The 15,078-nt window shown below is 34.2% G+C and overlaps 1 protein-coding gene across 2 annotated transcripts; it reads right to left on the bottom strand.

Annotated features, from left to right (window-relative positions):
* Window positions 1-780: 780 nt before the first annotated feature.
* nox5 (NADPH oxidase, EF-hand calcium binding domain 5) lies at window positions 781-15,047 on the bottom strand. Of its 2 annotated transcripts, none has more exons than XM_051099211.1 (17): window positions 14,760-15,047; window positions 13,070-13,214; window positions 12,838-12,988; window positions 12,193-12,403; window positions 8,681-8,918; window positions 8,459-8,612; window positions 8,186-8,361; window positions 7,844-8,026; window positions 7,596-7,728; window positions 5,701-5,843; window positions 3,749-3,919; window positions 3,619-3,663; window positions 3,366-3,490; window positions 3,193-3,277; window positions 2,797-2,896; window positions 2,553-2,719; window positions 781-2,427 (listed from the first exon to the last, which is right to left on the bottom strand). In XM_051099211.1, the coding sequence occupies exons 2-17, from the start codon at window positions 13,187-13,189 to the stop codon at window positions 2,296-2,298; spliced, it is 2,334 nt and encodes a 777-aa protein (XP_050955168.1). In that variant the 5' UTR covers window positions 13,190-13,214; window positions 14,760-15,047; the 3' UTR covers window positions 781-2,295. The 2 variants fall into 2 exon arrangements, with proteins under 2 accessions (XP_050955168.1, XP_050955169.1); XM_051099212.1 differs by having other exon boundaries at window positions 13,070-13,196.
* Between the last annotated feature and the right edge of the window lie 31 nt (window positions 15,048-15,078).

Below are 15,078 nucleotides of genomic sequence, written 5' to 3'. Positions count from 1 at the left end.
TTGTGGTGAAGGTTTACACTCATAATAAATTTGAATGTAAGATTAAACGTTAATGTGTAGTTACATACCATCTAAATGCATGGTCACATTATGACTGAGAAACAAATCCCGTTATTGAGCACTAATCCTTTCAGCACATATGGCGAATGATTATAAAATCTAATCGCATGACTCTAAATTAAAGCTGCGAGGGCTCATGTGATTTTGAATGCGAATGTGGGCGTTGAACAACATGCAGTGCTGTAAAACGGAATGAAAACACGCTCACCTGAAACCAGCGCACCGTCCGCTTGAGGGTCTATAGAGACATAATACAGAAGACGACAAAGAAAAATATATGCGGAGATATTCCTCTCGCTCCAAATCTGCAACATACTGTAGTAGATGCTATAGCTGTACTGATGCAGCACTGGCCAATGAGAAGCGACGGGCTTCCATGGCAGCCAATCTTATGTGAGACTGGTGTGACATAAGGTGAATATTATGACTGATAAGCAAGACTATTCCTGTTTGTGGCAAGCTTACCTGCGTTAACGAATGTAGGCTATTATATGATTTGTTTAACAAAAATTTCATTAAAAATACATTTTACAATTATTTATTAATTATCATAATTATTATACATTTTATGTCAATACTAAGGTTCATTAAAAAGGAATAAGAAAACGTTTATAGGTATGATTTTCTGTGCAGAATCTTTGAAAGATAAATTCCATATAGTGCTGCTTGTGTTGCGTTGCTGAACATAATCGCAAGATGTCTCTGTAAACCAAGACAATCCATGATTTGACTGTTTATTTAGGAAATCTGTGAATTCCCACAGTCTATAAAAGCAAAAGAAGGAGCACAATGCGAAAGGTATGAACAACAACTTTCTATTACAATATCTAACGATTTTAAACACTGAGAAACAATCGCCTATATTTAATGGTAGATAACAAAAGCTGATAGTACAAGCTTTGAACATAGTGTAAAACACTTACACATACACATAAATGCAAATAGTACAATAAGTACAAGTAATTAAAAACAACAATTAAGGTCAAAAGTTTGCATACACCTTGCAGAATCTACAAAATGTTAATTATTTTAGTAAAATAAGAGGGATCATACAAAATGTGTGTTATTTAGTAAGATATTTCATAACATGAAAGACGTTTACATATAGTCCACAAGAAAAAATAATAATTCAATTTATAAAAATGACCTCGTTCAAAAGTTTACATACACTTGATTCTTAATACTGTGTCCACAGTGTCCAGCTGTGATCCACAGCTGTCTTTTTTTGTTTAGTGATAGTCGTTCATGAGTCCCTTGTTTGTCCTGAACAGTCAAACTGCCCGCTGTTCTTCAGAAAAATCCTTCAGGTCCCACAAATTATTTGGTTTTTCAGCATTTTTATGTAATTGAACCCTTTCCAACAATGACTGTATGATTTTGAGATCCATCTTTCATACTGAGGACAACTGAGGGACTCATATGCAACTATAATAGAAGGAAACACGATGCATTAAAAGACGGGGGTAAAAACTTTTGGAATTTCAAGATCAGGGTAAATATAACTTATTTTGTCTTCTGGGAAACATGTAACTATCTTCTGTAGCTTCTGAAGGGCAGTACTAAATGAAAAAATATGATATTTAGGCAAAATAAAAATACACATCTTCATTACATTTAAAAGTTGACATCCCTGGCTCTTCAGTACTAAATGAAAAATAACATACAAACACAACATTTTGTATGATCCCTCTTATTTTGGTTAAATAATGAACATTTTGCAGATTCTGCAAGGTGTATGTAAACTTTTGACCTCAACTGTATATGGTAATATTGTATTTAATATTTATCATTATTTTTATATTATTATGCCATGGCAATGTAAACTGTTAATGTCATCAAAGCAGTTTTTTTACACCTTACTCAAGTAACTGTTTTTCATTATTTGTATTTACATTTGAGTAACTAATATCTCCTACTTTATTTTCAAGAATAAATTTCTTGATACTATTATTTACATGACACCAACTGTAGTGACGACTCTCTTACTGGAGCTAAAGCTAAAAAACTTTTACATGATGCATAATAACCAGAAAGGACATTTCTAAAATGAATAATTATAGTAATAAACATATACAAGTTCATTAAAAGTGTTAAAAAGTTACTTACACAAACACCACAAGTAAATGAAAACATACATCAACATGAGCTTTACAAAATGTACAACATCAGACAATTGGCAAAATCAGATTTTCATATGATTATTTGACAGATTTCAAGGAAAATATTGTAAACTCTTCAAAAATTTTCTTTGTAGAAGTTGAAGCCGAAATGCTCACACTGGGCCTTGATGACCTTGGCCAGAGCAGGAGCACCGCAGTAAAACACATGAACCTTTCCTTTCTTTTCCTCCGACACTTTCTGGAAAACCTAAAAACATTGAGAATCAAAGATACTGGGGAATAGAATAGAATAGAATAGAATAGAATAGAATAGAATAGAATAGAATAGAATAGAACAGAATAGAATAGAATAGAATATTGGGCTTTTCATACCTTGGCCCAATCTGGTCTGCCTGGCTGTGTACGTGTGCGAAGCCCAGTGATGGAATCTCTCTTCTCTTTCTTGGCCAGCAGGTCCAGAGCCATCTGCAAACCTATGGCCTTCATATCATTCTTACTGAGGGCTGATGTCATGTACATGTGCATCTCCAAAAAACGACCTGAAAACATAAAAAATGAGCATGATTGGCCATTTCAGGGCCAACTTCATCTCCCTCTTTCTTCAGTTCTCTCTTACCTTCTGGTTCTTCATCTGCCTGGTCCATCTCCAGTTTAGTCAAGAGACTCACAAACCACTCAAAGGATTTCTGATCTCGGTTGATCCAAATGAAGTCCACCTGCAGGAAGATATTTAAAACCGTTGTGAGACTGAAGATGTCCATGTCTATTAGCTATTAGTCTATTACCTTCAGTCATCTTTGCAAAACAAACAATTAAATTCGAGGGCTGTCTGACCCCATGGACTATTTTAACGATGTCCTTACTACCTTTCTGGGCCTTGAACGTGTCAGTTGCATTGCTGTCTGTGCAGGTTCAGAAAGCTCTCGGATTTCATCAAAAAATTTGCTGAAATAAATATTTTTGTTCCCCTCTTGTTTATTCTAGTTTCAATTCGGCTGATCACCACTCTTACCTTCCTAAGTTTCATTTCATTGTCTTTGATGGTTTCACACCAGGAATAGCTGCAGTTGGGGCAGTTTTGCTTTCTCATGCGATAACTGAAAAAAAGACCAAAATAAATGTGCGTGTGGTTTTTTCATCCCAAGAAATTTTTCATTTTGTGAATGGAGAGGTTGCATGTCTCACCGGCACATAATACTCTGCAAAATGGATGCAAAAGGAGTGATGCCGATTCCAGCGCCGATAAGCACCGCATGCTCCGATGCAAAGATCTGTCGGGTCGGGGTGCCAAAAGGTCCGTCCACATAGCACTTACAAAAAAAGCCATAAACAAATGCATACAATTCTTCTGAGACAATCACTTTCAATAAATGAAATCACATTTTCTGCAGAAGTGGTGTGTACCATGAAACTGGAGATGTTAAAACAAATTACTTACTTTAATGTTACAATATCTGTGATTTTCACTTAATTTTGCTGTAAGCTGAAAAACAGAAAACATGTCGGACTATTGTGTATCTTACTCATTATAGAATACATGTTCTGCTTTGTTCAGAAAGAAAACTCACTTCCTTTGCAACCGGACAAGTGTCTCCCAGTTCTGCCTGGGATACTGGGTCACAGACAGGCTTCGGAGAGTTTGTTCGTGTTCCACTCGTTCGGTACATGGTCAGTTCAACAGCATCATCCTTATTAGACGCCACAGTTTCGTTGCAGCTTGCTGACTTGAAAATTTCATTCTACACGGAGCAGAGTTACATAGCTTACTAAAAGTAAAATCATTAAAAGCATTTCCATTATTTGAAATAAAATGACAAAAATATATATATTAAAAAAACTATTTTATTTTAGCTAATTTCTTATTTTTATTCAGTTAAACTTGATGTACTAAAAGAACCAAAACTCAAATAAAAATTAATTATAAAGTACATAAAAAAAAAAAAAAAAAACTATACTAAAATTAAATGAAAACTGTAACTGTGACGTATAAGAATTTTTGAAAAAAAATCTGTTGTAATTGTTCAAACATTAAGAATGTTGTGTACACAAATGTGATTTTAGTGTTTTTTGTTTTGTTTTTATCTTAAATTGTCATAGCCTTTAAAAAATGTCAAGTGGTGCAACCTTGATTTATATTAAAATAATTCATTTCCTGAAAATGCTTAACAAGGCGGGGGGGGGGGTTCGATTTAGAGTAGCAGGAGGTTGCTGGTTCAGATTCTGAGATGACAGCATGAACATCTTTCTTACAGTTAAAAATGAAATCTGGAGTTTGTCCTTGACTGCAGGGTCAGAATTAACATGTTGCTTATGGCGAGCTTGCTATACTTTGCTTGGCAGTGGAATCTGGTAAAACAGATTAAAATATTTATTTATAAATACATTTTAAAAAATTACTAATAAATGCAAACTAAAATTACATGCTCTAAATTAATTCTTTACTTTTTTTTCCTCTTATTGTACAAAGATTATACATAAACCATCTGTAATGACCAAAACAGCATAAAAATATATTCCAAATGATACTAAAATAAAGTATTTTATGTATACAAACCATCAGTTGAATATTAAAGCACAAAAACTGCCAGTTTGGGACATATCTATAATGGAAAACACCATGCAGTGGTCGCACCACATGATATTTCAAATTCAATTTACAGGCACAGAATTGGCCACCTGAACAAAACAAGCTAGCTTCCCAGAAAAAAAGGTCACTATGAAATAAAACCTTAATAATACCTTAATATTCATTGTTTTTTGAGGTCATACCACACGATATCCAAATGTGCTAACTACATACCAGCCGTTAAAAAGGTTATTTTTTTCCAAATTTGAAAGAGAGTTACAAACCTGCTTGATGCTTCTATGGGTAATTGCCAAAGTGATATATGATACAAAGTCCTATCTTTGAATGGATTTCAACATAAAAGTCCCAAAATAGTAGTTTCTTGATGGTTGCACCACATGATATTTTATAAAATGGAAATCGTCTGACAAAGTTTGTTTGTATATTTGGATATAAATATAAATGCTTTGCAATTTTATACAGCATTACAAAACACTGGAAATCACACCAAATTGCAGAAAATTATTTAGAATAAATTAAGGGTAATTTCAAATAAATAACCTTTTTTGAAAAGTTAAAGTGGGTCTATACATATGGGAAGTGTTTCATATATATGGCATCTTTTTAATGCAATAAAACCAATGTTTAACTGACAAAAATGCAATCGGACAAAAAATTTATGTGTCACATCATTAACCCAAATAAAAAAATAAACTAATTTAAAATATTAGTGAAAACATGACTTTGCATAAAGTAAATGGCTATATTTGTTCCAAAAGATACTGTAAATGAGCCCGATGATATAATAATAGTCTTGGTAATGTCAATGTTGTGGTTACAAAACAACCCCACCTATAAAGAATCGCATTAATAAAACATAAGAATAATGAACTTCTATCACTTTGTGTTTAGATTGCGGCGCTCAGCCAGCGGATGATGGAGAAAAGCCAAGACCTGTGTTCTGCTCTCATGACGTCTGTTTCTCAGGCTGGCGGTGAGCCTCTTGTTGCTAATGGTTTGACTCTCCGGCTGTCTGAAATACTCGTACAGACGGTTTGTCCACTGGCCCATCGAACGAACATGGAGCCACAGCGTATCTGTTTGAGGGAATGAGAAAAAGTCTCAGATTTGTTTTGTATAAATATTTTGTTTTGTTAGAAAAAAAACAAATTTTATTTTAAACATTTGCCTTTTTGTACAATTTACTTTTTTCTAACAAAACAAAAAAAAAATGTTTTATCAAGATTGTCTGAAAGCAAATCTTCGTGTTAAATATTTGCTTTGATGTGCAATTTATTTTATTTTTTAAATTATTTATTTAGTTTTTTTTGTTGTTGTTTTGTTAGAAAATAAAGTGTTGTTTTGGTACAAAAAAAAAACTTGAATTAACAGACTGCCTGAAAACAAGTCTTAAACTCGTTTAAAAACATTTGCTTTTTTGTATATATTTTTTTGTTCTGTTAGAATTTTTTTTTATTAAGACAGATTGTTTGAAAGAAAATCTTATTGTGTTAAATATTTGCTTTGATGTGCAATTAATTTTATTTTTCTATTTTTTTCTAATTATTCTATTATTTATTTAGTTTTTTTGTTGTTGTTTGTTTTTGTTTTGTTAGAAAATAAAGTGTTGTTTTGGTACAAAAAAAACCCTTGAATTAACAGACTGCCTGAAAACAAGTCTTAAACTCATTTAAAAACATATGCTTTTTTTTTGTTTTGTTTTGTTAGAAAAAATGTTTTATCAAGACAGATTGTTTGAAAGCAAATCCTATTGTGTTACATATTTGCTTTGTTGTGCAGTGTTATTTATTTTATTGTTAGAAAAAAAGTTTTGTTTTGTCAAGAAAATAAACTTGAATTAACATTCTGCCTGAAACAAACTATTTGCTTTTTTGTATAAATGTTTTGTTTTGTTAGGAAAAAAAATATTTTAATCAAGACAGACGGTCTGAAAACAAATCTTATTGTTTTAAAATAAATTGCACATCAAAGCAAATATTTATTTATTTTTATTTATCTATTTGTTTTTTTCTCTCTTTGTTTTGTTAGAAAAAAAAAGTTTTGTTTTGGTACGAAAAATAAACTTGCATTAACAGTCTGCCTTAGTTTACATTTTTTTGTTTTGTTAGAAAAAATGTTTTATCAGGACAGATTGTCTGAAACAAATCTTATTGTTTATTTGTTTTTTGGTTTTGTTTAAAAAGTTTTTTTGTATAATTTTTTTGTTTTGTTCAAAAAATGTTTCATCAAGACAGATTGTCTGAAAACAAATCTTACTGTGTTAAATATTTGCTTTGTTGTGTAATTTATGTTATTTTTTCTTTATTTATTTGATTTTTTGGTTTTGTTTTGGTAAGAAAAATAAACTTGAATTACCAGACTGCCTAAAAAACAAGTAACAGATTTGTTGAAAAGATTTGTTTTAAACATTTTTTGTGTAAATTTTTATTTTGCTTACATGTTAAGATTATCTGAAAACAAGTAACAATTGGAAAATATTATATAATTTTATAATTTATTTTTTAATGTTTTTGGATTTGTTTGAAAAAAAAAATGTTTTGAAAAATAAACTAAAGTCGTGACGGATTGTCTTAAACAAGTCTCAGATTTGTTAAAAACAAGTCTTATTGTGTCAACCATATTTGCTTTATGGAAATTTATCTTTTAGCCCTAAAAGATGTTTAGATTGTTTTTGTTTTGCAGTAAAACATTGACAAAAACGTAAGATTTTTTGCAGTGCAGTTTTAATTGCATCTAAATGCACATACTACTAAAATATAAAACAAATCACTTCAATATATAAAAAATGTGTAGGACCAACATAACTGTTTGGTTTCTAGTTGTTTTACCTTGTTGCTCAGGAGCGCTGCTGATGGTAAACGGATGCCACTCGTACTTGGCGATAACAGGGATGTTTATATACACATAATCCCCAGGTTTGAAGTGAAAGAATGGAGGCCTCTTGATTACCAAATGTGTTACCTTCAAATCACAAATAAAAGGCAGTAGAGGTGAGGCTTTCAGCATGGATGACTAACTAAATGTTCCAGCAAACAAAATACACCAAAATATGTACATTGGCACAGATACCAGGTACCTTAGAGGGCAATAAATTGACTTCAACTATGTACAGCCCACCCATGCGGGAAACTGCTACTCCAACAAGTTTCTCAATGAGAAACACCACTCCTGGCACCACAAACCATTTCCAAAAGTTTGCACAGTGGACGATCAACAGGGCCCAAACCCAGATGTAGGAAAGATGAGACCAGTAGAACACCTACACAAAAACAAACCCTTTCCATTATGCTTTGACAAACAGAATTCTTTGGTAACTTGTTTTTATTCGTTTTTTTTTCAGCGTCATATTTTCCAAATCAACAGGTATTCACAAAAGCAACCATGTTGCTTCTCATTAATTTAATCAGCAAGCCATCACCTCAAAATGTCCACTGCGTCTGACGAATGTGCTGGAGCACACCACCATCAAGCAGATGAGAACCTGCAGAACGACACCCGTAATAGAGGCGGTACCATTGACCCATCCAATCCCAGGGCGGATGGTGAAAAGATACTCCCACAGCTGGTACATGCCATCATTCTGAGTCATTCGGGCTAGGAATAGAGAGAAAGGGACGTTAAGAAATATTCTTTATATACATGATACGCAATCTGCAATTTTTTAAGACCAATACTGGTTATTAAATGTTACCAAAGTTCATGACGTGAGCGCCAGTGTGCACAATGGTGAAGATCAAGATAGCGTAGCCCACGATCTGATGCAGTAGAATGTTCTGGTCCAAAGGTAAGATCCTCACCACCCAGGTGGCACGTAGCCATGTCAGACATCGCCTCAACATTAGCACCTGCGAGACAAAACCTTCTGTTACTACAGGAAAACCGAGCATTAGATGAATCTGTGAACTCAGCTCACCATGATAAAAGTGCAGTTGAGGTTGAGACACTGGCCGCAGCCCTTGGCCACCATGAACCAGGGGCCTCCATGTGCATTCTTTAGCATAGCCATGATGAAGAGGAGCACATTCAGGAGGGCGTACAGGCAGAGGAAGAGCAGCTTGCGGCTGTTGTTGTGCCAGTACGCGCGTGTGAGGTAACGAGGAGTCTTGCGTTTCTTCTGCTCCAGATCAGGAGGTTTCAGCCAGTTGGCGGCACTGAGTGAAAGCAAGGAAAGTTGTATTTTTTGGCAATTTTGGTAATAAATTTGGTACATTTTGGAGCATTTATTTTATTTTTTATTACGGAGTGGTTAGTTCTGGTCTTTGGTAAAGAGTTACTAGCCATGAACCAAACCAACCAGCTATGAGATGAATCATAACATCACATTGACGCAATTGTCAAAAAGGCCCAGCACAGGCTGTTCTTCCTTCGCCAACTGAGGAAGTTCAACCTGCCTCAGGAACTACTGAAACAGTTTTACACTGCCATCATTGAATCCATCCTCTGCACCTCAGTAACTGTCTGGTTCAGCTCAGCTACCAAATCTGACCTCAGAAGACTGCATCGGACAGTCCGGACTGCTGAGCGAATTATTGGTACAACCCTTCCTACTCTCCGAGAACTGTACTTATCCAGAGTGAGCAAAAAGGCTGACAAAATCACTTTGGACCCCTCACATCCAGCACACCCCCTCTTTGAACTGTTGCCTTCTGGTCGACGCTACAGAGCACTGAGCACCAGAACAGCCAGGCACAGGAACAGTTTCTTCCCTCAAGCAATCCATCTTATGAACACTTCACAATAAACATGGAACACACAACACTATTATACATACACTTATCCAGTTATTTTTTTAACACACATACTAATTTACACTTCAAATTGCACCTTACATACATAGTAAATTGTTTATTTTGTATATTGTACAGCTATTGCTATTTTGAACATTGTCTGTCTTTTATAATTGTATATTGTTCTTTTTATTATGTCTTTTATCGTGTCTGGTCCTGTCACTGTCATTCTATTGCACTGTGGAGCTTGTGTCACTACAACAAATTCCTAGAATTTGTAAACATACATGGCAATAAAGCTCATTCTGATTCTGATTCTGACAAACAAGTAGTATTTTTTTTTCTAATTTCTGTGATAAATTTGGTACATTTTGGAGCATTAATTTTTTATTACACAGTGGTTACTTCTGGTCCTTGGTAAAGAATTACTAGCCATGAACTAAACCAACCAGCTATGAGATGAATCACAACATGAAAAACAAGTGGGGTTTTTTTTGGTAATTTTGGTAATACATTTGGGACATTTTGGAGCATTTATTTTTTGATTACACTGTGGTTAGTTCTGATAGTTACTAGCCATTAACTAAACCAGCTACGAGATGAATCATAACATTAGAAACAAGTAGTAATTTTTGGTCAATTTGGCGATCAATTTGTTACATTTTGGAGCATTTATTTTTTGATTACACAGTGGTTAGTTCTGATCTTTGGTAAAGAGTTACAAGTCATGAACCAAACCAACCAGGTATGAGATGAATCATAACATTACAAACAAGTAGTACTTTTTGGTAACTTTGGTTACAAATTTGGTACATTTTGGAGCATTTATTTTTTGATTACACAGTGATTAGTTCTGGTCTTTGGTAAAGAGTTACTAGCCGTGAACTAAAACAACTAGCTATGAGATGAATCATAACATTACAAACAAGTAGTATTTTTTGGTAATTTTGGTAATAAACTAGGTATACTATGGAACATTTATTTTTATTACAAAGTCATTAGTTTTGGTCTGTGGTAAAGAGTTACTAGTCATGAACCAAACCAACCAGCTATGAATCGTAACACTACAAAAACAGTTCTTGAAAACTGGACAAAACGGTATTATGTTACAACTTTAATGAAGGAAAGAACTACAATCCCATGAAGCACTGCAAATAAAAAATGACAGATAAATATAAAACTACTGATGTAAAAATATTGTATATATAGAAACAACACATTTTGTTTATTGCTAAATATGCACATAGATACAAATATTTGTTTTAGTTCTCTAATTGGTGGAGGTTTCTCTGCAGAATCATGGGAAATGTATTTTTTTCAACAGGAATTTCACTGTTAAACATTAAGTAAGTTGGAATAATATGGAATAGGGCGTCAACAAAAGAATCTACCATTGATTCACAACCACATAGCTCAAGAAAGTTCTGTCTTAAGCTATTGTTAAATATCAATAAAAATCAATATATCATCAATTGTTGCACTCTGTACATCTCTGTGCCAATGGGTGGTGACTGTCTTAAAGGAGAAGTCCACTTCCAGAACAACAATTTACAAATATTTTACTCACCCCCTTGTCATCCAAGATGTTCATGTCTTTCTGTCTTCAGTTGTAAAGAAATTATGGTTTTTGAGGAAAACATTTCAGGATTTTGCTCCATATAATGGACTTCATTGGTGCCCAATGATTTTGAACTTCCAAAAAGTAGTTTAAATGCAGCTTCAAATGGCTCTAAATGACCCCAGCCAAGGAAGAAGGGTCTTATCTAACGAAACAATCGGTCATTTTTTCTCAAAATATAAATATTTGTATACTTTTTAAGCACAAAAGCTTGCGTAGCACAGGCTCTGAGATGCGCATCCATGATGCTACGAATTAGTGATGGGTCATTCTTGAACGATTCGTTCATTTTGAACGAATCTTTAATGTGACTCGGGAAGAACGAGTCGCCTCGGGGAGTGATTCGTTCAGTCACGCATGCACAACATCCTATTAGGTTCTGTACTGGAATTAGTTCACCTGTTTCGAGTCTTCGTTTTTCGAGTCGTTTGTTCATCTTATGGGGCTGTCACATGATGTATGAACGACTCAAACCTGAAGACTTGAAAGATGAACTAATCAATTCTTTTTCCGGCTCAAACTGCATTGTTTAAGCTAATGGCGCTGTCATGTGATGAACGAACGACTCAAACCTGAAAAATGAGCTTTTGTGCTTAAAAAAGTATACAAATTTTTATTTTCCCAACAAAATGACCGATCGTTTCGCTAGGTAAGACCCTTCTTCCTTGGCTGGGATCATTTAGAGCCCTTTGAAGCTGCATTTAAACTACATTTTGGAAGTTCAAAATCGGGGCACCAATGAAGTCCATTATATGGAGAAAAATCCTGAAATGCTTTCCTCAAAAACCATAATTTCTTCACAACTGAAGACAGAAAGACATGAACATCTTGGATGACAAGGGAATGAGTAAATTATTTGTGAATTGTTATTCTGGAAGTGGACTTCTCCTTTAATGAGAGAATCTTTGAATCATTCATTCAACCGATATGTTCAAAAACACTGATTCATTTTGGGGGAAAAAAAAATAAGTTGCCTTTATGAGAGAGTCATTGATTCTGAACTATAGTATAAAAATACCATACTTGCACTTGTGCTGTTTATCTGAAAATCATTTCTCTTATGATATAATCATGTCCCACCTGATGGTGAGGTTCTCCATAACTTCAGGAAAGTTCTCCAGCTCTGCCTTCAGCTCTTCAAATGTGATGGAGCCGCTGTTATCTTTATCCGCAGATTCAAACAACGCCAGCGTCAGGTCATCCAGCTTTTCCTCAGGGAGCGAGATCGCGCTCTCACGCAGACAGGATTTCAGAACTGTACGCAACTCATCTGGGTCTATGGAACCACTGCCTACAAGACAGGTCAACACAATAGTTTAGTTAACCATTTAACACTGGATCAACGTTGTTCATTGTTTTTGGCACAACATTACAGTCAGCCAATCATTTGATATTAATGTTAGTCAGATGGTTACAGTCCAAGTAAGTTAATAGGAATGCTGTGTCAGGAACAACAAGAGATAGGCCTGTGTATAAATTGCATCGCTCTGTCTCTTCAGTTTTAAGTTTTTTTTTTAGCATGATTGTGTTTACATACAATATTGCCAAATTAAGTTAGCAGAATCTTGATTTTTAGAATTTTAATTCATATTAATTTATATTAATTATTATTTAGCTAGTATTTTACTCTTGTGTCAAAATTTTAAATCATGCTGCAACCCCCCTGGTTGAGAACCACTGAATTCTAGAATGAAAGAGTAAAAACTGATGGTTTTGTACACTTACCATCCACATCGTAGACCTGGAAGAGGAAGCGTAGTTTGTCTGTCTCACTGCCATGGATCAGAAGATCTAAAGCTTCGAGAAGTTCATCCAGACTGATGGAGCTGCTGCCATCAGAGTCAAACAAGGCAAAAAAACGCTCTGCAAAAAATGACTAAAAAAAAACAGGAGGCCGAATGAAAAAAAACAGACTTTGAACTGAAATTATAAAGGTTTACATGGTCATAAAGCTCACCTCTTTTACTTTTAGAGCCGTTTTAAACTCATCTAGGTCGATTTCCTTGTCATCTCCAGCAATGCTCTCGAACTGCTTGGTGACCCATTCCAGCCAGCGCGTATCTTCTTCTAGACTCATGTCTCTGCTTTACAGTCCACACACACTGTATTTAGCAGTATAGATTAATCGAAGACAAATGTAGTGTCAATCTCCTCTCACAATCATATTTAGCCCATAAAAGCTTAACATCTTGGAGGAAACAAACATTTTTTCAGATAGTTGATCTACTCCGGCATAATTCTACAAGTGTCTGTATTAGTAAAAGGCAATCTTTTTTAATTCATATATTTCTGAAAGTGTAGTAACTTCATACATTTTGTCTCTGAAAACCATGTCCTATGGTGAGACACCATATCCTGGTTTTAAATTGGCCAGTTCCAGAAAAAAATGTTATTAGTTGAAGGACCCCATTCATGATCATGTTACTGAAGCCCCCTGTCAAGCCCATGATATTTGCACATGGTTAATTTTTGTCTCAGAATTGTTCAAATGTTTAACTTTTTTGGAAGTGCTACGTTTTGTTGTCCTTTGGTGTGACACCCCTAAATTATATTTTTGAATTACAAACTGTATGTTAAACTACATAATCATGGAAAATTATGCAAATGTTGTCTTGCAAACCGCTAATGACAGGTGACACCTGTATTGTCAAACCATAGGACAAAGATGTCACACCAGAGAACACAGTCTCTTTAAAAAATATTTTAAATAATTAAATAAGATTTAACTCCTTTTTATTGTTTTTTGATCATTTTCAGTGTTCTTAAATGCAAAAATGACATTAATTAAACTATTTTCTGATGTTTTTGCATAAAACTTGTACTGTTATAAAGTGTCATGAAAATAAGTATAAAATAAAATATATAGACAGAAAATTAGTTTCAGTCATCAATAACATTTAGCTGTATCATAAATATCAATATGCAGCAGAGGGGGCTAAAAGGGTTTTAATAACATATTGATTGACTACAAGACTGAATTTTGTTGATATTGTTTGCATCAAAATCAAACTTTCTCATTTGACATGTCCAAAATTAAATAGAAATACTTTATTAACTACCATTTATGTCCTTTAGTGTGACAATGTCCTGTGGTTTGACACATAAGAGAACCACAGATTTGTTTTTATCTCAAAATATCTTAAAAAGCTGTTGAGTACTACAATAGGGCAGATAGAAATATCTCTCATCTTAAAATGGTTTAATTTTTAGCAGTTTTGAACAGATGACAGCAAAATTTGTCTTGTTGTCAAAGTTTGTCTTGAAATTGTCCAACAAGTCATGGGGAAAAAGTGGTTAATTATAATTTCATATATATATATATATTAAAAAAAAACACTATATGAAAGTGTCTAACAATAAAGGTAAATCTCTCTCATGCTTTTTAGAAATTATTAGTTTTTTTTTTTTCTTATTTTTTGCTATGTCACACCACAATTCAGTAAAAATGTAAAACAAAACAAACAAACAATTAAAGAATTGACCTTGTATATTTTCTCGAAGGTCAGACATCACACTATGCATTTCTTCTTCAAATATATATATATATAGATATAGATAGATAGATAGACAGATATAGACAGATGGATATCCTGAGTGTAACTACAATGTTTACACAGTGTCCCATTTAAAACAAGAGAAAGCATTACCTTTAGATGTAAATCTTCTCAGTCTTTGTCTTTTGAAAGTATTTCCTTTCGGCTTTTCATGAAAATGTTCTCACAGACAAAAATGAAAAAGATTTTATTGCAGTCTCAAGTTGTTGCTGTTGCAGCTAATCCAGTTTAATCACCTTTCAGAGGAAAAGAGAGAGAAGGAGAGAGCGAGACATACAAAGGAGGCTGGGCAGTATTGTTATGGACATTCGATATCGCGCGCACACAGCAGCAGCTGCCCCTGACATCCCTGCGCCTGCTGAGCGGCCCTCAGTACGACCCATACTGCACTTTTCATCACTAAATCACACCT

Source organism: Labeo rohita, chromosome 25 (assembly GCF_022985175.1).
Source record: "Labeo rohita strain BAU-BD-2019 chromosome 25, IGBB_LRoh.1.0, whole genome shotgun sequence".
In the NCBI taxonomy this organism is placed as follows: Eukaryota; Metazoa; Chordata; class Actinopteri; order Cypriniformes; family Cyprinidae; genus Labeo; species Labeo rohita.
Note: the sequence above shows the minus strand (reverse complement) of the source record. Positions and strands in the feature narration are given on the sequence as shown.